This window comes from Parus major, chromosome 1 (genome assembly GCF_001522545.3).
Source record: "Parus major isolate Abel chromosome 1, Parus_major1.1, whole genome shotgun sequence".
Lineage (NCBI taxonomy): Eukaryota > Metazoa > Chordata > Aves > Passeriformes > Paridae > Parus > Parus major.
The window spans coordinates 86,264,769-86,286,568 of record NC_031768.1 but is presented as its reverse complement, the minus strand read 5'-3'; the positions used below and the strand labels follow the sequence as shown (position 1 = coordinate 86,286,568).

The 21,800-nt window shown below is 40.4% G+C and overlaps 1 protein-coding gene across 1 annotated transcript in view; it reads right to left on the bottom strand.

The window, feature by feature from the left end:
* CRACR2A (calcium release activated channel regulator 2A) overlaps nt 1–12,414 on the bottom strand; it is a 52,900-nt gene extending 40,486 nt beyond the window's left edge. Inside the window, exons 1-2 of the mRNA XM_015621400.3 lie at nt 12,180–12,414; nt 2,523–2,761 (exon numbers count right to left, since the gene is read on the bottom strand). Coding sequence (XP_015476886.1) covers nt 2,523–2,690 — 168 coding nt within the window. The 5' untranslated portion in view covers nt 2,691–2,761; nt 12,180–12,414. The remainder of the gene's footprint in view (nt 1–2,522; nt 2,762–12,179) is intronic.
* Between the last annotated feature and the right edge of the window lie 9,386 nt (nt 12,415–21,800).

The following is a 21,800-nucleotide window of genomic DNA, read 5'->3' as shown; positions in this document are numbered from 1 at the left end:
GGTATGAAAATAGGAGAGTCCAAGGAATGTACCAACATTTTGCTCCATTAAATTTCCTCTATATAATTTAGAGACTTTTATGAACTGGAACACACTTACTAAGGCTAAGTCAATGTTTTCCCAACCTCTTGGGGTATTTTCTTAATAAAATAATTAAGGTAGTTTGTGGCTAGGAAAGCAAAATATTATTGGTCTCATAGTTGTGGTTTTGTTTATTTGTTCATTTCAAGCTTACTTAAAAATACATAGGCCCTTCAATCTGAGGCTCTTAATATTTTTGAAAGAACAGAAAACAAAATAAAACATATTCAGAGATACCACTGGACCTTCCAAAAAAGCTATCTGCACTGCCACCAAATGTGCTCTGTGGTTTCATGACATCTGTGCTTAATTCTCTCAAAATACCAAGCTTTTACTCAGCTAAATAAAATCACAGAGGTCAAATAGCTAAGAGCAAGGTCTGAACCCAATCCTCCCGTGCACATTAGAACAAAACATTTTACAGCACTAATTCTCATTATTCATTATAACCTCAAGGACCAACAGATGAAACTGTGGTTTCAATTCCAAGGTAGAATTTGCTTTCTTGCCATTTCAGAAAACCTCTTGGTTTCAAAGTTGGGTATATTTCATATTTGGAAAATGAATGAAAAATTTTAAAAAACCCAGCTGTTAAAATCTCACAATAAACAACAACATACAATCGAGGAGGAGTAAATCTTTAGTGTAGCTACTGTTATAGACACAAGAGAAAACACTGCAAGATTTTTTTTATAAAGATTAATTGAATTCCAGATACTTAGCACCCTGTGTAGAATTCGTGCCTTGTATCCCATGACTAAAGATTAAAAAGCTTAGCATCAGCATCCTATATTTGAAGCAAAGCAATACAGACCTACCAAACAGCGCAATGCAAAAGTAATCAACACTTACTACCTTTTAAAGAAAAAGCTGATTTTTTTACTGATTTATGTTTTTTTATAGGGAGCAAACATCATGAAAAACGCAGGAAATAAAAACAAGTATAAAGAAACACCATCTCAAATGTCCTGAACACCTTTATTTCTGTATTAAAGAACTTACATACACATACATACAAAGATGAAGCTTTCAGATATAGTAAAGAAACACCCATGATGAAATAGAAGAATGAAATAGAACTTTATTTGATCTTTGCAACCCTGTTGCTACTGCATCTTTTGCAACATCTCTTTTAGAACCTCAAGTAAATTTAGCATAAACCTAGAATCAAACAGAAACAAATAATTTTACATTCCTTGCAAAAACAGTTATTAAAACTTTTTATATATGTATACATACATATAAATATACAGGTTTTCCATTAGGTAAAAATATATGCCATTCAATTTTTAGAAAGTCTGTAAAATTGTAATCCATTAAACTCTGTGGCTTTGGATTTACCAAAAACAACCACTGGCAATACATTTGGGTTTTTGCATTCAGTTACTTCAGTGAGATAATGTAGATTGGCAAAGCCTAAGCAGAGCAAGCATCCACATCCCTCTCTTTTTTCAACTTTGCATAATTAACAGAAATCATCAGTAAACTCAGCAACACACAACTGCAAAGAAAGCTCTTGAGAGCTAGCAAACTGAGCAGTTTACTTGGGAGTTTTTGCTTTTCCAAAGTAAGTGGTTAAAGTTGTTTCAACTGTGTTTTCATACATACAGACATCTTTGTTTCTGAGGACAGGGAAAGTTTATAAATTCTCTGTTAGATGCTTTCTATAGTAGTAGATCATGATGAATTTGTTTTCTTCCTGCTCCCCAATTCTGTTTCATCCATAAGTACTGAAGTAGGAATGGGTTAAAACAAATTATGCTTTGCATGTCAAGCATGAGTACATTCCTGTTTTCTGCCACATACTGGTTCAAATCATCTTATCACTTCTGCAATGTGCCACAATCATATTTTCAAAAGCTTTTATTATATATAGTTGCTTTTTCTCATCAGCATATTCAGTAGATATGATTTTGGGCCCTCAAACAAATTAAGCACAAATTTCCTAAGATTTCTACCAACACAGAATAATGCTAAAAATACTGTTCCTCTATACTTCCTACATATATATGTTATCCAGCTGAGAGTTCACAATTGTCTGACAGTGAAGCCACAGTGAAAGACTTTATTTACACAATTTTGCTGAAAAAAGAAGGATAAAATTGGCAGACTGAATACACTCCTGACACTGTGGCAAATTACAAAGTAATGATTTTAATGGTGTTTCAATGTTTTCAGCAAGAATAGAATTGAATTCCTGGGGCATTTTTTTAAACTTAATGTACTTTGATTTTCCACTTTTTTGTTGCTTTGTCTCTGAGAAAAAAAATGCAAGCATTATGTAAGACTTCAAATATATTATTTTAAATCTTACATATCTCTTTAAAGTTTTGAGGAGGGTGTTAATATTTTTAACTCTAAATTAATCAATCAGTCTCAACTCACTAACGGTTTTAGGAACTTCTCTCATTGTGTATTTCACATAACCAATTTTGTTTTACCTGCATGTCTTGACGAGTGACAAAGCCTTTGCCTTCCAGATCACAAATCTGAAAGAACTCTTGTGCTTTTCCCAATACAGTTAGTTCTGGGTCTTGTTCTCCCATCCTGGTCCTCTCTGCATCCCCTGGTTGCACAGGACTGGGGCAGTCTCCTTTTATTCTGTCCATGGTTACAATCTCAGCTCAGGAATATCCTGGGATGCTGCTATCCCATTTACCCATAAATTCTGATCTGAAACCTGTGCATGGAAACAAAAAATAAGGAAAGAAGCAAATCAGACCCTCTTAATGATGCTTTGCACAATATCTTAGCAACCATCTCCTCAATTAGGCACCAAAGCTTAGAAGAAGAAAAAGCTTTTTGAAAATGCTTACCCTTGATGGGCTGCACTAAAGACATTACAAATGGGATGATGAACAGAAAGGGGGAGAAGGGAAGGAGAAGACAAAACTAGCTCTGAAATGGAATTTCAAAGCAAAAAACAGGCAGTTTGAAAAGAAATACAGACAATCAATCAACATGAACAAGAAAACACAAGTAATACAGGTAAAAGCAAGAGTAATTTAAAGTCAAGTTCATATATTTGTATTGAATTTATGTAGTTCTTAACTAAGTTCTTATGTAGTTCTTATCTAAGGAGACCTACCTAAGGCAGACTCAAATTTGTCTGAAAATTTTTAACAGAATAAAAAATTATGTAAGGCATTTGACTAATATAAAAGAATATAGCCTGGTTGTGATCCAGCAGGACTGGCATAACCTGAAACAACTCCAACTGGCCACAGAGGCCAGTGAAACTTGTTTAAATATGGGACTTATGCTGTCTTCAGAGCAAAGACCTTAGCCCAGCACCAGCATGAATGTGAAGGTAGAACATGAGGAAACAAGACCTTAGGCTTCTCTATGCAGCTTCCTAAGCCGAAAAGGCTCTGGTCACATAGACAGAGCAATGCAGTCTATTTTACTCTATGCTTAAGTTCAAACCTGGCACTCTTGGAACACAGCATCTTCTAAGAACTTCACAGAACTCACACAGCTTCCCATGACAAGGTGATTTCTCTGATAGCCACGGGCCTGGCAGTTAGACTTCCCACACGGCATGTAAGTATAAATTTACTGCAAATAGGCCATTGACTTAAAACTGAACTAAGGTTTTGGCGAGTAAATCACCCAGCCCCTCTGAAACCATGTGAAAAAATCTCCAAACTTAGGTAATTTTCCTCTCCCTCCCTCATCTCTTTTATCACTCCAATCATCCCAGGACTGTTGTTCAAATACTTTCCAGAACTGAAATAACTTTGGCTACACGGCCAAAGAACCTGTCAGAATCTCCCTAAGCAGCGTTACAAGCAGGAGAAGAAAAAAGACTCCGAGAGAAGCCAAGGGATGTCTAAGCCCAGCACCAAGTCACCTTAGGAAGCTCCTCCCTCAGAGTGGGTCTTGCCTGAATTTTAAGGTACAGCTGTCAGGGGTGCCTTATAAACCCCAAGCCCTCTCTGCTGGGGAAAGCCACACCCCAAGAGGCACCAAAGTCTGCCAGAGCACCTGTGCCAGCAGCCCTGGATAATTAACAAGGCTAGAAAACGCTGTCACAGGGAATTCTGGTCACACATAACAAGGGGGTTTGCCCATTACAGCTGTCTGAACAGCTGTAATCTCTTTTTCTTATGAGGAAAATTTCTGGCTCAGAAAGTCTGACCAACATTCAGTAGCTGAGAAGACACACAAAGGAAAATATCACTCCATAATTGCCCTGTTTCTTAATCCCTTCCATGACGTTTCCAACAACAGTCTTAAAAACAGTTTATGAGCCAGATGAATCTTTGGTCTCACTGTATATAGCCGCCCACAAGTGGATCAGATGGAAAGCCACAATCAAACTACACTGGAGTAATAGTCTGGATAAAATCCTCCTTTTCATACTGCTTTTACACACCTGTACCTCCATTATTCAATACAGCTCACTCCTGGCTGGCACCAGGGTATGAGGTAACAAACCAGGCCATCAGTTTCAACTTAGCAAGGACACTAACTTAAAAACAGGTTTAAAAACACCAAAAATCAATGGGACAAGCACAGCTTAAAGACAGTCTTGGCAAGATCTGACCCAGACTCAAAATGTATTAGATTTTTTTTTTTTAAACAATTTCTCAGAAGGCCACAACTTCAGGAACAGGCCAAGCTAACCAAGATAATAAGTGCTGCTAGTGCCTGCCTCTGTACAGTCCATTAGACTTCCTTAGGAAAAAAGAAAAAATATGCAAGGAATAGATATCCCCTTGCAAGTGAAAGAACAGAAATACAAAAACAGATTAAAGATGGTGGAACAAAAAGTCACTATATACACCTTGATAAAGTTGTTTGCAGTCAGCAAACAGTACAATTCAGCAAACATCACCATGCTTTCTAAATACTTCTATACCACAAAACTAAATTCCATGCATCATGAGAGCCGCACCTTCTTAAAAGTTGCCCCACCTTTTATACACATCATAAAAACTTGCTACACAGCAAGTTTCTTCAATACAGCAGAAAATTTAATTAGAGCATCTGCAAAAATTCTTAATCCTTATGGCAGCTTCTAAAGCTGATAGAGTTCATCATAATTCCTACAGTGTCCTGATACTTTGCAAATGCTGGTAATAACATGAAAGATTAAAACTGCAATTTGTCCCACATTACAGAATCAGCACTCAGTAATTACCTCAAGGCCAGTTTCAAATAACATAGGTAGTTCCATTCACTCATCCATCTCCTTTAGAAAATGAATGGCTTACAAAATCAATTCTCTTAAGACCTTTGATTTCCATTATTTTAGATACAATCACACTGCACTATGCAAAATGGGTCATATCATGACCCGATGCAAACAAGCATAGCTCCAAATACTAAACAAGGATGTGTGATTTATGAGGTTTCTGCCCATTAATCATGAGGTAAATTTTGGATGGGTCTGCAAAAGGCAGGTCACCATTAATATTCCAAAAGGCATTTTCATCATTTCCAGTCAGGTCTACTGCAAATCACCAAACTCTAGAAGTACAGAGCAATTTGAGCCACAGATTTCACAAGTCGTGATGTGTGACAACCCCATACTTCCCAACAGTTATAGTTAAAAACCTAGAGAGTTGTTTTGCCTGCCCTCATATCTCTTCAGTTTTCAGGTTTCAATTAAATATTTCTCTTAACATGTGTCTACAGGTACAAATTTTCTGCAGCACACTTCAAAACATATCATCAGCTGAAAAATATAGTAAGCTTACTTAATACCCAGGTCACCTTGGATTTATCCAAAACACTGTTATGAGAGAGAACACTTATCTCTTACAACCAGCACAAAATAAAAAATAGATTGTATACTTTTTCAACAAAAAATATTTATTTCCTACAAGCAAACTATCTTTGTTAAAATAATCCACAGATGCAGTGTAGCATGCCTGACACATGAACATGACCTCTTCAGAAATAAGTTACTGTCAAAGATAGTTATCTTTCAGCATTGTGCTGAAAAGCTCCTAAATCTAAAATGTATCACTACAAGGAAAATATTCTGTTCCTGATTTCTCTGCCCTGCTTTCAAACAAGTATTCATCCTGTTGGACAGTGGACTCTGCTGCAGAATCCTTTCCATTTCAATTGGAAAGTTATAGTTTATTTAATATAATTATCTCCAAGAGGTCCATCAAGGAAGAATCAAAACAGCAGGACCTACAAAGAATGACAGAGGAATGGCACTGTTAAGACCAAGGACAGCACAATACCAAACTCAAGTGCATAGAAGTTTTCTAGGTACAGGATTGGAGAAAAATGCTCCCTATGCACATAATACAATCCACAAGAAGCAAACATGTCAGAAGCTGGACATGAAAACCCACCCAAAGATAAAGAAGGTGGAGCACTGAACTCCTGGCTGCAATGGCAGTGCAGTTCTGCCATCATGGAAGAACAGACCAGACACAAATCTGCAAATAATGGCAGAGGAGATCACTCCTGAGAAAGACGACTCGATCAGTGGACTTCAATGTTACTTCTAGCTATTTAAAAATAAATATTTTATGACCATCCAATGTAAAAATTCAGGTCCCACACTTAAAACAACTAGCAGAGATACAAAGTTGTGCGCTCAAGTAAATACCTGGGTTTTTTTTCTCAACTATGACTAAGACAACCTTTAAGCTCTCATGGAAGCAGTATAAAGCTTGGACTAACCATATGGGACACCTAGACACAACTGGATGAAAAAAATGGCACATGCATTCCTCCAGTTTTGGCTTTTCAAGTAAAAACATGCAAGTCAGAAAATCTTGTGATGAAATGCATCATCAAAGCCTCTTCCACACAGCCTGAATTCACTTCTCTCATGGTGTATATGATCTCTCATCACTCTTCATCTTAGGAGATTGTACACCACAGAGTGGGTGTGGGGAATTTAATTCCAGAGGGAGAGATCTGAGGCAGGCTGGAGGTCCTATGAGGGACCACAAGTAGACAGTCTGAAAGAAATACGTCTTGAAAATAATTTCAGGGGAGTAGCAACGGCAGAGACAACAGAGGAATCCTACATCCAGTGGCCTATTGAAGGGAAAACTAAGTTATGCAGAAATTCCTTTTGTGTAAGTAGATTTATGTGGGAGAAGCAAATTCTGTTTAGAATCAGTCTTAACAGACTGTTTAGATTCAGTCCTAACAGAAACTCTCCAGCCAGACATGATTAGCTTTTAAAGACTACAGGAACAACTAGGATCACGTACTTTGCTATCTGCAAGCTTAAAGCTTCATTTATACCACAACAAGGTTTTAAGTTTCCACAAAATTACTTACAATTTATTTCAAGGTAAGGGAGCTTAGCAGAAGTCAAGGAGGAAAAAGACCTGGGAGAATATATTGTGTGTTATACATACATCAAAGTCATATAAATGAATTTTCTGCTTTTCAGAAGATTGCTGGTTAAGGGAAAAAAAAGCCCAAAACAAACCTTAAAGCTAAAGAAGAAGGATAAAAAAACAGATTATATATCTGAAGCAGTGTTTCAACAATATTAACTGTGAAACTGGAGAAAAACAGAAAATATGCTTGAAGTAATTAAGCATTAAGGATTCCAAAACAGATAGCAAAATACTTTGGACAGAGACCACTTACTCCCTACTGGGCATTTGTCCCTAGATGAATCCGCAAATACAAATGAAAAAAAACAAACTATATCAATTCTGTGCACTATGATGCAGAATTCCAGCTCTGACTGGTGAAAACATCTTCATTAAACTTTTATTTTTAACATTTGCATCCAAGCAACTAATTTTCATGTAAGAAAATTTTCTTCTTCCAAAGGCCAGTTTCCCGAGAGGAAGACAAAAGATCTCCTGCCTGTATTCTTGCTGGTCTCTATGGAAGTAGTGAAAGAAAAACTATCCTTAAAATTCAGATGCCCAAAAAAAGCAGGCATATTCATTTATTCCCCATCCTGCTCTTCAATATGAAAACACTAATAAAGAATGACTAACAGGATATTTATTGCCTAAATCTAAGCAGTTCTTACAGGTCCATACTAAAAAAAGCAGGGTGAAGTTAAAATGGACCTGCTAAGTGCTACTAGGAGCCTTGAGAAGTAAAGCTACTTTAGGTAATGATTTTAGCAGAAATATATTTTTTCCCCTGGCTTTATTGCTTTGGATGCTTCCTTTTTAATGTATTTAAGAAGTCAAAAGCTAAGAACTGCCTGGGAACGTAAACTTCTTATAGAGGGACACTGAATTTAGGGGCAGCAATCATCATGGAAATCACTGTGGCAGAATAACCACAATATCCTGAGAACTGAGAGCACCCTGCCTTTAGTCTCTGCAGGCTTAAAGACCCGTTGTCTCCTCTCCCTCCTTCTGCTCCTTCTGCCTTACTCAAGAGAACTGATTCCAGGAAGAACTCTTCCCCCAGCCTCCTGTTCCATGCCTGCATGCTGGTTGCAAGAACCTTGTGTCTTCAGAAACTGTTGGCCTACGCAGTACCTGAGCAGGATGGTGGCACAGGTGTGCATGAGTATCTGAGTGGGTGTTTTCCTCACTAAGTGTGTCTTTATCTCTCAGAATGACCAATAAATCGTTCCTGCACACAAATACAGTGTGGCCAGTTACACATTTCAGGCTGAAATTCTGGTTAACATTTGTGGCTGCAGCATGAGGTTTTATAAATGTCTGTGTGTAAACTGGACAGACAATAGCACTTACAGAACTTGCATTAGAACTATTACTGAACTATGTAGAACTATTCTACTGTTATTTTGACTGATTTCTAAAACAGTTTGTTAATTCAGGGATGTAAAAACTGTTGTTAAGAAGGAGCATCTTACAACATAATTCCAAATGCAGTGAAGTCAAAACTGAGTCCATCTGACTGCAAAGATTCACACAATCATTTATGTTGGGAAATGCCTCTAAGCACAATTTATTGTGCTGCATTGTTCTAAGTACTGAAATTAAATACAATTAACTATATTGATAACAGCATTATATGAATAACTGGTGTAACATAATGTTCTGGCAGGAAATATTGCCAATTCACATGAGCTGTTCCATTTGTAGACAAAATATTTGCACTGGAAACCCCCTCCCCCTGAAGTAAAGATATAGAAAAAGTTTAAGTTAAATAGTATATACCCCTTTTAATTCTCTTATCTTTCAGGTTTTCTTAATGACTCACTGCTAAATGGAACTACTCTCAGCTGGTGAAATCAGGTTGACAAGAACCTCTTTAAAGTACACCATTTTCACAAAAAATCCCTTGAAATATTCTGCCTCCTCCAAAAGTCCTTGCTAAAAATGTACCTTCTGAAAAAAAAAAATCAAAACCTTTTATCTGCCTGAAAACCAAAACCAATTTGGCTTGAAGTCTAAAATACACTCTATTTCCAGTTTTCCATTGAATGTTGCACCTTTAACCTAAGTTAAAGTATTTATAGATGCAAATTAAATAGTCTCTTCAAATAAGAATTCATTTTTTATGGAAAAAATGTTAGTAGAAAATTTCAGACTACTTTGCCATGGACCTTAGAGGACCCAAGTTAATGCAGATTCCACTAGAAGACAGAGAGACATATTCCAAGTGTTTCCTTAGTTATTTGGCAGTTGGTTTGAAGCCAGGCTGGCACGAATTACTGTCTTCAAAGCTTTCAGAATTTCTAAAACTACAAACTTGCCCTTGGAAAATACTTTCACTTGAGTCAATGGGATAGGTTTTATGGTGCAAGAGCATGTCAGTGAGGCACAGGAATATTTAATTTGCTAGTCCACTGTTTTTCCACTGCAAAAAGTAATGGCAAAATATGATACAAAAAGAGTCATATTTTCCCATATGCATAACAAGATAACCTTCATGCTGTCTGCTCCACACAGCTCACTTCCAAGGCCTTGGAAACACATATAAACAAATCCACTTATCTATGTTTGATTAGGAGGCTTGGTGTACTTCATCCTGTTCAGTTCTACAAGAAAGTCTTGCTATGCAAACAATTAAACATGCATCATTACGGATTCTTAATTAGATTTTAATTCACTACCACTTTTGAATAGAGACACAACTTCTACTTTCTCTGTGAGCCAGTTACTCTGGAAGTTATCTTTACAATTGTGCAGGATCTCTGACTTCATTTATGCTACTCTTCAATGTATAGAAGTTCCCCAGCAAGACCCTTCACTTCCTTGACACCCCCTCTGTGCGATTAAGGAATAAGATGGGTCCAAAATCTTTAAACTCAGTTTCAATCAAACACTGATTGGTGCTTCTGCATGGATTAGGTCATGGACAGTGGAATAAATTATGTCTTTACACCAGATTTAACTTGAACTGACTAAATCTGCATTTTTCAACATGAGAAATAAAACCCTATAAATGTGGTATTCCCAGCTTACATGTTGGGACTGTATGTTCATATATATTTAGGGTGTAAATTAGCAAACGGTGGAGAGGGAATCAGAGCAGACCACTATACTCTTTACTCCTCCATTTATCCACCATCTACCCACCTAAAAAATCATGATAGGATATCATTTGCCAATGAACAGAGATGGGATGAAAAGAGAAGCAGCACATTCATCCTGTGGTCTGAAGAAACCACAAACAAAGCTTGCAGAGAAATGCTCTTTAGTGCATTTATTTCTGAAACTTGTTTTACCATTATCTTCTACTCCACCACAAGGTAAGAGGAAAAGGCAGTGGAGGGGGGCAGAGATAATTCACAAGGAACCAAACATACCTCATTCATTTCAGCAGCAGTGAACTTAAGTCCCCAAGAGCTGGCAGACCACGAGACTGTAAACTATTACTGCCCTAAATCTCATTTGCTACCTAATCCATTCACAAAAATGGGTCTGCCTTTTTATACTTCAGAGTCTGACTTTTGATTTCTTTCCTTGCTTTCATAAAAGATGAGAATCGAGTTTAGAGAAGACCAACATTTAATTTTTACTCTTGTGCTTTTGGGTGTAACAGTTCCCTTTTGATCTGTAAAATTAATTAAGCTCAAATATGGGGACCAGAGTTCTTAGAACAACCCACAGAAAACCAATAAATTTTTACCCATGCATCAAAATAATTCACATATTCTAAAAAGAAAAATGAAACTAAGCTAAAAACTACCATTGAAAACCACAAAGTTGCAACTAAGAAAATAGAAGAGCACATTAAATTAGCCAAAGTGTTCCAGAGGGATTTCACCATTCTCCCAATTGTGACACTACCCACGTTTCACTACATGCAGTCATAATCTGTTCTACTGGTGTATATTAAGACATGCATTATGCTGGTAGCAGTACATTTCTTTTAGAACTGTCATTTACAGTCATCATAAGCCTTCAGTATCAAGAAAGACAGAAAATGAAATCAGAGACCACATAAGTGCTACAGCAGTGTAAGAGTGACACCAAACTATCGCAGGGGGACACAAGAATCATTTCGACAACCACCAGGAACAGCACTGCCTTCTTCTTCAGGAGGCACTTGGTAGGCCTGAAGGCAGTCACCAGAACTGTCTTCTGTATCTGCAGGGAAGCGAAGAGCGGCGGGGCGGCCCCTGAGGCGGCCCGGCCATGCAGGGACTTCACTCTGACAGTCTGCCGGCCTCGGCTCGGAGCTCCACGAGGCACAGCGGGAGCGCCAGCACTGCGGCTCCCCGCCAGCGGCACTTCTGGGCACCACCTTTGGGAAGCATTCCGCGTGTGGGAGCAGTCACGACAGCCGCAGCCCCGGCACTGAGCTGTCGCTCCCCACGCCGGCCCCGGCCCCACGGAGCCGGCTCCATCGCCGTGAGGGCGTTCGCGCCGCAGCCGGCGCTGCGGGGGCTGCACCAGCCTGCTGCCGGCCGCTTCCAGCCCCCTTCCTGCCACCTTCCAGCCTGGCAGCCGGCCCAGGGAGAGGGTCACGGGCAGCCCGTGCCCCCCTGCCGGGCCGCCGCTGCCCTCGGGAACAGAGCCCGCCCGGCCCCGCCGGGCCCCATGCCCGCAGGCCCGCGCAGGAAGAGCGGCTTGCGACAGCGGCGGGCTCGCTTGGGACATCGGGGCTCTCTCCGCAGGCTTCGGCAAAGCGGGGCCGCGGTGCCTCCCCCCGGGAGAAGGGTCCGGCCGGGCATGGAGCTCGCCGGCCTTGCCCCGGCTCCTCCGGCCCCCACTCACCTGCCGCCGCCTCCCGCTGGCCCGGCCGGCGCTCCCCGGGCTGGAAGCGAGACCGCGGAAAGGCTGAAACCACTTTCCCAACTTTGTTTTGAGCATGGGTGACATAACCGGGCGAGGCGGGCTGTGCCCCAGGGGCGGGACGGCCGGCCCGGCCTCTCCCTCTCTCTCTACCTGCAGCCGGAGCCCGGTTGCCCCGCCCGGTCTCACCTCACCGAGGGAGGGAGGGAGCGACTTGCCCTCGGCGAGATCAGAGAGCCAGGGGAAGGCGAGGAGGGTGAGCCTTCCCTGGTCCCTCTTGCAGCCAGGACTGCGTGCGTGATGGTTTTCCAGGGTAAGGGTACGGGAAACCTGAACGGGTCAGGGCAGGAGGGTTTGGGAGGGTACTGGAACGCTCATCCGCAGCAAGGTCCTAAGGTGGTGACCAGTCCAAATGGACCTACTAGGATCTCCCCACCTTGTCATCTCAAACTCTCCAAGTTCCATTTGCAGAAGATGGCAGTGGGAGACAGAATTGCTTCGTATTCAATTCAAAGATTTCACTTAGCCCAAAGTAAATTTTCAAAAATACCCACTTCTGGGATCAGATTTTCCAAGTAGTCCCAAAAGAGGAGAAAAAAAATTTGACATAACTCCCATCACTGTAAGGTCTCCCAATTACAGAAGAGCTTCTATGGCATGGTGGCCAAAGAAAGCTTCACCTCCCTCTTCTTGATCAGGTGATTTAGTTGCAGACATGTCCGTGACATCAACAGAACAAATCTGCACTGATCTATTCTCGTGTCCTTACCCATGCTCTCTGCAGGTTCAACAACTGTGCCAAGGTAAAGCTCCACACACCTAAGGCACTCCTTTTCACAATGTTTAAGCCCTCCTACTTACCTTCCCAATCCATCTTTCCTGAACAGCCTGTAACCCTTCAGGCTTATCTCCCTGAAGTAAGCTACAATCCCAGAACTCTGGTAAATAGCAAATCTTGCAGCTACAAGGGAAGTCTAGCAGGTAGACTGCCAAATACAGGCACATACATACAAGCCTGATAAAAATACTTACAAAGCACTACAAGTAATCATTTAGAGCAGTTATTGAACATCGAGTTGATTATGTGTGTTTAACTAGCATGGCTTTTGCAAAGGGAAATATTACTTCGCTACTTCACAATCATTACAATGATTGACTGTAAGCTCGAAGAAGGCAAGCTTGGCTGTGGATTTACCATGCAGTAAAGTGCTACTTGACAGTTACTGCTCACATCCATGCTCTGTATAAAAGGTAAATATTTGGAATTTGCTTGCCACAGCAGCTGCCTTACATGTACTGTGGGTGAAAACAGGCACACAGGCACTTACCATGAAATCATCAGTATGCTGAATAGCTATAATACTCTGCACATGCTGATTTGACTCAGCCTAACTTTTCTATTTAACCTTTTGCTAAGTGAGTAAAATACTGGGTAAGAGACAGAATTTCCTTTCTTCTAAAGGTGTGGACAATCTTACAGGACTCTTTCAGAGAAAGGAAGGCACACTATCAGCCACAAGGTGCTAGACATAATTTAAAAACTTGTGAAGAAACTGAAGACAACATATAGAAAGTTTCAGAACAGCAGAGAATTTGTGACATGCATGGGGACAAAAGATCACTGAAATAGCATTTGCAGACTTAGTGGTACCTTTGGTGTATTAAGACTCTAAGGAATATATCTTAAAATTGAAGACTGCTTAGGTATCTTGTCACCAACCAGTCATTCCATTTTCTTCCTTACCATTCAGTATGAGGCAGTTTAGACTTTCCAGTTTCTGTAAAAAAAATATGGGGCCTACTAAGCAATAGTAGAAGAGCTTGTCAATGAAATTTTCTGGGTCTTGTCTGGACTAATGCTGTTCTTATATTTATCTGTGAATACTTTGGAGTATAGCCTTAGAGAGCCAGCTGGAAATGGTCTATAGCAAAAAGTTATGGATTGTGTTGCACTCATGTGCTGCTGTGATTTCTTTCAGCAGTTTCTGGTCATATACCTTCATATGCATTCCATTCCCTAGCTGGTGATGGTGGAGACAAAGACCCTAATGGATTTGAGCAGCCAAAATTTGTGCTTCATGAACAGCCAGAATCAAATTTATTATCATATCTCTCTCCTGAAGTAAGTGGATTGAAAAACAGTAAACTGATATGCTGTGATGTCAGACTGTGATGCTAACTGCAAAGAGAAAAAATAGCCCAAGAATAAGTGTGCAATAGGCATGAATCTACTTCTTAACACAGATCAGACTACAACACAAATTACAGTGCTAAATGGAATACTTGGAAGAATTAAACCCTTTTATATGGGTCTAAAATTGTCCTCTATGAAATCTAGACATAAACTCACTTGATTTTCTTCAAGGACTAAAAGCAGGAGATTTTGAAAAATACTGGTGCAAAACATATTGTCTGGAGCTAGGATCCTTCTGACTGCTATGTTTAATGTACAGTGAGTTAGAAACTGGATGACAGTTTCTACCACTGGGTTATACAAATGCCAGAACTACAAACAGAAACATGTGGTAGGCAGAAGACAGCTTGCAGCTCTTAAATCAGGAAATGCCAAATGCAATATAAAAATAAAACCACCACCCCTTAAATAAAACAGGCTGTATTTCACAGTTTATTTAGGGTGATGTGTGTTTATTCCAGCCTGCAAAGCCATCATATTTCTGGGATGCAAGGGGTCATTTTCTTCTGCATTTAGGCTGTCAGTAGCAGGCCTATTTTGTCTTTCCACTCTAATGCAGCTTCTAATTGCCTATGAAATTGCACCACCCTGAGGGAATTTCATACTAACATTCAAAATCGTGTTTTCCTTCTTTATGCTCAAGGATCAGAGGAGAAGTTACAGAACTGGAGTCATAAACATACTGCAAGAAATCTGCAGATTTAGAGTAAACTTTACCAGAAATATACAGCAAAATGGAAATTGCATTAAGTGACTGGTAGAAAACCAGAGGTATTCCAGTTTGATCAGCTCTGGAGTCATCTTGCTTGACAGAGTAAAGGAGATATATGTTAGTCTTCACACTCATGTCACCTGCAGTGCAGTACGAGTATAATTGGGCTACACTGAAAAAAGTAAATGCAAGACTTTTCTAAAAATCATGGTTTAATTACAGAATTAATCTGTCATCTATTCCAACCAACCCCTTGCTCACACCAGAGTCAGGTTGTCCAGGGCCTTGTCCATCTGGAATTTGAATATTTCCAAAGATGGATACTCCACAACCTCCATGGGCAATCTGTTCTAGTGCTTGGCATTGTACACAGTAAAAACATTGGGTTTTTTATATTTAGGTGGAGTTTCCTGTATTTCAATTTGTGTCCGTTGTGTCTTGTCCTTCCACTTCGCTATATTCAGAAGAGACTAGCTTTGTCTTCTTTATACCCTCCAACCAAGTATTCATATACACTGGTAAAACTCCCTCCCAGGCCTTCTTACCTTGAGGCTAAACAGTCTCTCAGTATCTTCTCAAATGTTTCAATCCTTTAATCATTTTAGGACCAGTTTTCTGGATTCGCTCCAGTATATCCATGTCTCATAGTGGGAAACCCAGGACTGCCTACAACACTCCAGATGTGGTTAAGTGCTCAGTAGAAGGGAAGGATCATCTTCCTCAATCCTGCCAGAGACACTCCATTCCAAGGGAACTTGCCATCACACTGGCCAGCTCCCTCCCTCAGGGATGCATCCCATCAGGTTCCATAGACGTACAATCACAGAATATCTTGAATTGGAAGGGACACATAATGATCAATAACTCCAAATCCCTGCTCCCCAGAGGACTACCTAAAACTAAACCATCCAACTAGGAGCATCATCCAGATGATGCTTCTTGAACCCTGACAGGTTTAGTCCCATCAGCAGTTTCCTTGGGGAGCCTGTTCCAGTGATCGACCGCCTTCTCAGTGAAGAACCTTTGCCTAAAGTTTAATCTGAACTTACCTGCTGCAGCTTCACTGCATTTCCTTGTGTCCTGTTGCTGGTCACTGAGGGAGGAGATCAGCCCCTCCCCTCCACTGCTTGCCTCCAGGAAGCTGTAGACCGTGATGAGGTCACCCCCCAGCCTTCTCTAAGCTAAACAAAGTAAGGCAACCTCAGCCACTTCCTCCTAAGTCTTGCCTTTGAGACCTGTCACCACTTTTGTCACCATCCTCTGGACACACTCCAATAGCTTTATAACCTTCATTTATTGTGGCACCCAAAATAGCCCCTAGCCCTCGAGGTGAGCCTCCCCCCAGTGCAGAGCAGAGCAGAGAAGAGCAGGACAATTCCCACCCTTGCTGGCCGTGCTGTGCCTGTTGCTCCCCAGGATACACTTGTCCCTCCTGGCTGCCAGGGCATTGCTGGCTCATAATCAACCAGTGTTGCCAGGTCCCTTTCCATGGTGCTGTTCTTCAGTCTCTCATCCTCCAATTTGTATGAACAACCAGGATTGCTGTGACCCAAATAAGGGACACAGGAGAATCCAACACTTGGTCTTAAACACTTGGTTAAATTTCATACAGTTGGTGATGGCTCAGCTCTCCAAATCTCTCTGCAAGACCTCTACCCTCGAGCAAGCCCACAGCTCTTCCTAATTTAGTATCATTGACAAACTTAGTTACTGTACATTTTATTCCTGTGTCTAGATCATTTATGAAAACATTGAAGAGCACTGGCTGTAAAACTGAGCCCTTGGGAATGCCGGTGGTCACTGGCTGCCAGCCTGAGGTAACCCCATTTACCCAACACATTAAGGATTTGTCTATCTTTGTGCTGGGCAGTCGATTTAGAGTAGCATCAAAAGCTTGTTAAAATTCCAAAACTCCATATTTACTGGCTTCCCTTGGTCAGTTAGGTGTGTGACCTCATAATGAGATGAAATTAAGTTGGTTAAGCTGGACTTTTGCCTTGTGAACCTGTGCTCACTATAATCAATGACTCAAATTTTCTCTCAAAAAAACCTTCTCCATAATTTTACCAGGCACTGATAAGTAAGACTGGCAGGTCTATCATTACTAAGGTCTCCCTTCTTACCCTTCTTGAAATATTGCCACTTTCCAATTGACTGGGACCTCTCCAGACTCCCGAGACCACTAAAGGAAAATAATGCAGAGAGGTCGTGTGATAACTTTGGCCAGTCCCATCAGTATCCTGGGATGAATCCTGTCAGGCTCCATAGATTTATGGAGCTTCCAGCTTGAACAGTTACTCTTGAACAAATTCAGGGGCAGCTGGGAGTTCATCATCCCCTCAGTCCTGGTCTTCCAACACAGGTCTCCTGGAATCCCAAGGCCCATCATTGGTGCTAGAGGCAAAGAAGGCATTAAATACTTCTGCATTGTCTGTATCCCTATTTGTGAGGTGATTGACCACATCAGTCAACAGACAAGTGTTGTCTCTGAATCTCTGTTTGCTGTTAATATATTTTTAAAAGCCTTTTTTGTCCTTCACAGTGCTGTTCAGCTTGAACTCTAGGCCAGCCTTGACTGCATGAATTTTCTCCCTGCCATGCCAAACAGGATCTCTCTAGTTCTCCTGTGTTGCCTATTCTCGCTTCAGTGTCTGTAGAGTTTCTTTTTGCCTAAATGCTCTAAGATCCCTGTTCAGCCAAGGCAGCCCTTTGCACTGCTTGCTTGACTTCCTTTCCTTTGGAATTGCCTGCTCCCGTGCGCTTAAGAGATGGCTCTTAGAAAGTGACCAGCATTCATGAACACAAATACCTTCAGAAGCAGATCCCCAGAGGTCCATACTAGCTAGCTCCTTCAGCAGCTCCAAATCTGTACTTCCTATATCCAGGGACAAAGTTTTCCTGGTGTTTTTTTCTCCAAATATCAATGATTTGAAACACAATTGCTTTGTGGTCACTGTCATCAAGCCACCAGTCACTACTTCACCCCTGAGACCCTGTTTACAAACAGCAAAACTGGGAGGGCACCCAGTCCTAGGTGGAACCCTTAGTCCCTCCAGCAAGTTTCCTCCATGTGCTTCAGCAATTTCTTGGACCTGTTTGTTTCTGCTGCATGATACTAACCAGTTGATGCCTGGGAAGTTAAAATCTTCCGTAAGGACAAGGGCAGATGAACTAGAGATATCCCTCATTTCTCACTGAATAATTCATCATTGTTGTTGTCTCTCCTGGCTGCTTTGGCTTTTCTCACCCTGTCCATGCAAACTCAGGACAGCATTGCTGTTTTTGCCTTCAGCCACCTTTCTGTGCTGCCACCACTTGTGTGCTTCCTTTGGATGTCTGAGTTCAGTCAGGAGATCCTTGTTCATCCATGAAGCCATCTTGACACTTTTGCTTGACTTTCTGGGTGCTGGGATGGAACATTCTCAGACATAATGTATAATAAACTACCAAAAAATAACAAGTATTTCCTTCCACACAACCCACATTAAAAATGTTTTCCTTAAGCCATGTGCAGCTCAGCACTGGCACATGAATAACTAGAGCTGTTGCATAAACAGACACTTTTTCCATCAGTTAGGTTACCATCAGCTCCACAAAAAGCATGAATTAACAGGTGTATTTGTGTATACCAAAGCAAGGACAGCTACACTGCTCATTTGAGCTGTCCCTCAGAATAAAAGGCAACTTCCTAACTGCAGCTCAGCAGTCACTGTCTCCTGTGGCTTTAAAGGAAACCAAATGAGCTATCTAATACACGGTGACCTATTTCTTCCCCCTTAATACTGAACGTACAGTCTTCGTGCAGGCTCATGTCTATCATGCTCTTCCAATCCCTTTCCCTCAGGGCTAAGCAAACCCATTTCTGAAATATTAAAAACCACAACATTCCCAGGGGAACATTAAAATCAGTTCTTCATGTTGATGTCTTTTTTTTTCCTAACACATTTTACAGCCACACTCTTCATATTTCTCAAACTGAAAAAAAATTAGCATTTAATTTTTATTTTAAAAGAAAAACACCATTTTAGAATGTTTCCCTGTGAGGATGTGGAGCCAGCAGTACAGTGGAGTACTTCTCTCTCAGTCTGTGCCATGCTACAGTTCTAATTTTACCCAATATTCCACAGTTTGCTGAACCATAAACCTTTAAAACACTGTAACTAAAAATCTTGATCTTCTCTCCTAAGGGAAAGGTATCCTGGGTCAAATCCAGCTTTAATTATATACTGTCTTACCAATTCCCCCCACGTTTATGCTGAGGTGGTAAACTGTATTTTTGTCCACAAGCTGTCCATCTGTGATGAAGCATTTCATAGATTCCAGCCCTGAAGGGCACTGATAGCTCAAGGCTCTGTTAGACACACACCTTCCGCTCAGGGATTTTCAGTTTAAATGAATAGTTACTATAAAGAGAATGATATTGTCTTATTGAATGTAATTTCATAGATAGACTATTAAATTCTGTTCAGTGAGGGATTTTGTGCATCAAAGAAAACTTTCAGAAACTCACCACCTTTATGAACATGTTTGATAGAAACCTGTTTTTTACAAAAAGACAGCACAGGTTTGTATTCTGAAATTTGAAAATCAGTCATATTTACCACCATAGAAGCTAAAAGCTAAAAAAACTGGAGATCTATTGCAATACCTAATGTAATACACAACAGAAGACAGTTTCTTTCCAGAAATCAATTGCTTCACGGAGCAGAAAATTTAGAGCAATAGCAGTTTTCTCTGATTTGTTAATGCAAACCAAAACATTTTTTCTCCTTTTGTCACACTACAGTGATTGATTAAATACATTAAGTTTGATACCACACACTTGCCATGGAAGAGATGCAAAGACAAAGGACTCTGTATCCTGGAGTGGGGATATTTCAGGAAGTATGGTGGCCCCCTGAGAAGCCAGAAGCCAACAAGTTACATTTACAGCAGACAGCAACACCTCACTATCCACGTGCTCCTTGCAACAGTGCTCAGAAGAGGGGCTGTAGCTACACCTCTCACTTCTGACAACTCTGTATCATTTGTGCACCACTTCTGTAAATCTGCTCTCATCACAATGTGTCAAAAGACATGAAAATTGGACTACAGGTCCCCTGACTCTCCATCCAATACTCCATCCCACTGGGAATATATAAACATTGCTAAACATCCAGGAAGATCAGCATGAAAACAGAGTTTACACTTTTAAAGGACAGATTTAAAGCAGTAATATTCTTATGTTCTCTCCCCTTCTTGCATCACTCCCCAGACCCAGTGTACATAAAAACTCATGCATCCTTTCACTTATGCAACCATTTTTCTCCCAGTGATTCCACCCCCAGCTTCCATCTTTTGTCCTTGTCTTATCCCATTGTTTTGGATCATATTTCTCGTATTAAAAATCAAAATAATTAAAAAATAACAGTCTGGAGCTGGTATTTAAGTCACTCTCCTAAACATCCAGTAATCAGCTGATAGAGCTTTGTCAGGTTACAGTATGTTCATCATTCATACTATCAACAGCTGTGTTAAAACAAAATCTGTGATGGATAGTATTTGTGTCAGCCAGTCCCCTTACAGGAATAAGTCTTTTAAAAGTAATCTCTAGTTAATACATAGACAATAACACAGCGTATCCAACATACAATCATCCTTTGAAAGGCTTATTTGCACCAACTGTTCTCAGTTGGGATTACTTTCTTGGACAAGTTTCATCACCTCAAAGGCAGATATTGACTAGAAAAAAAAGATTGCATATATGAGATACTCTGTCACCTCCAGGTCTGTAACCAAACACGTCATATAGTACAATACAATACACTACATTAGCATATTCCCATTTCAAATTAGTTTTTAACAATGCTCCAGATAATTCATCTGTTTCATTTAATGGGAATATGAATACAAGCAAAGCATTGGAACAGGAAAAGGGAGGTGAGCAGGCCAAAGCCTTTTGTTGTTCCTGAAACCTGGACATGAGTCAGATACTCACTGCCTGTATTAGTCTATATATTACATTGCTTTAAGAGTCCAAGGGAAGAAAACTGTATCAGTGAAGAAGCTGAGTAAACATAAGACATATTTGCGATTGTTCCTTTTGGTGCCAGTATGATTTCATTCCTTTTAAATTAAATTGGGCATTTATTGGCCAGCAGACAAACAGGAAATGGATGTAACTGATCTTGGCTTCAGATTGGAAACATAATGTCATTTCCACTACCTGCCTTCCTGATGGGCAGTCTCCCGACATGCGCCCAGCAGCTTCCAAATGCTGATACATTTATCCTCTCCTTTCATCCTTCTCTAATTGCAAAAATGTTTTTCTAGAAAGGAAAACACTGAAACAAAACCACCTCAAAGACAGTAGACAAAATACAAATACAGAAATGAATGATGTTTCTAGTTAATAGTCAATAGCTGAGAAGAGCAGAGCTTCAGACTTGTTTCTAGCAGTGGACTCGCAATGTCTTTTGCAAAAGACTCTAAAAGTAGTAGCAGTAAATTAATCTTCAAATGTCTGCAAGTAAGTGTACAAACAGCCAGAACCAGCTGGTTTGCAGTCCTTAACATGACAGCAGTATCAAACTTGGCTCAAACCACACAAGGAAGAGAAATTCATTTTATGGTGTTCCATAAATATGGAACTGATTACTGTCAGGTCCTTTCCCCATACTTACACTCTCTACCACACTGCAGGGTTGGTTTTTTTTGT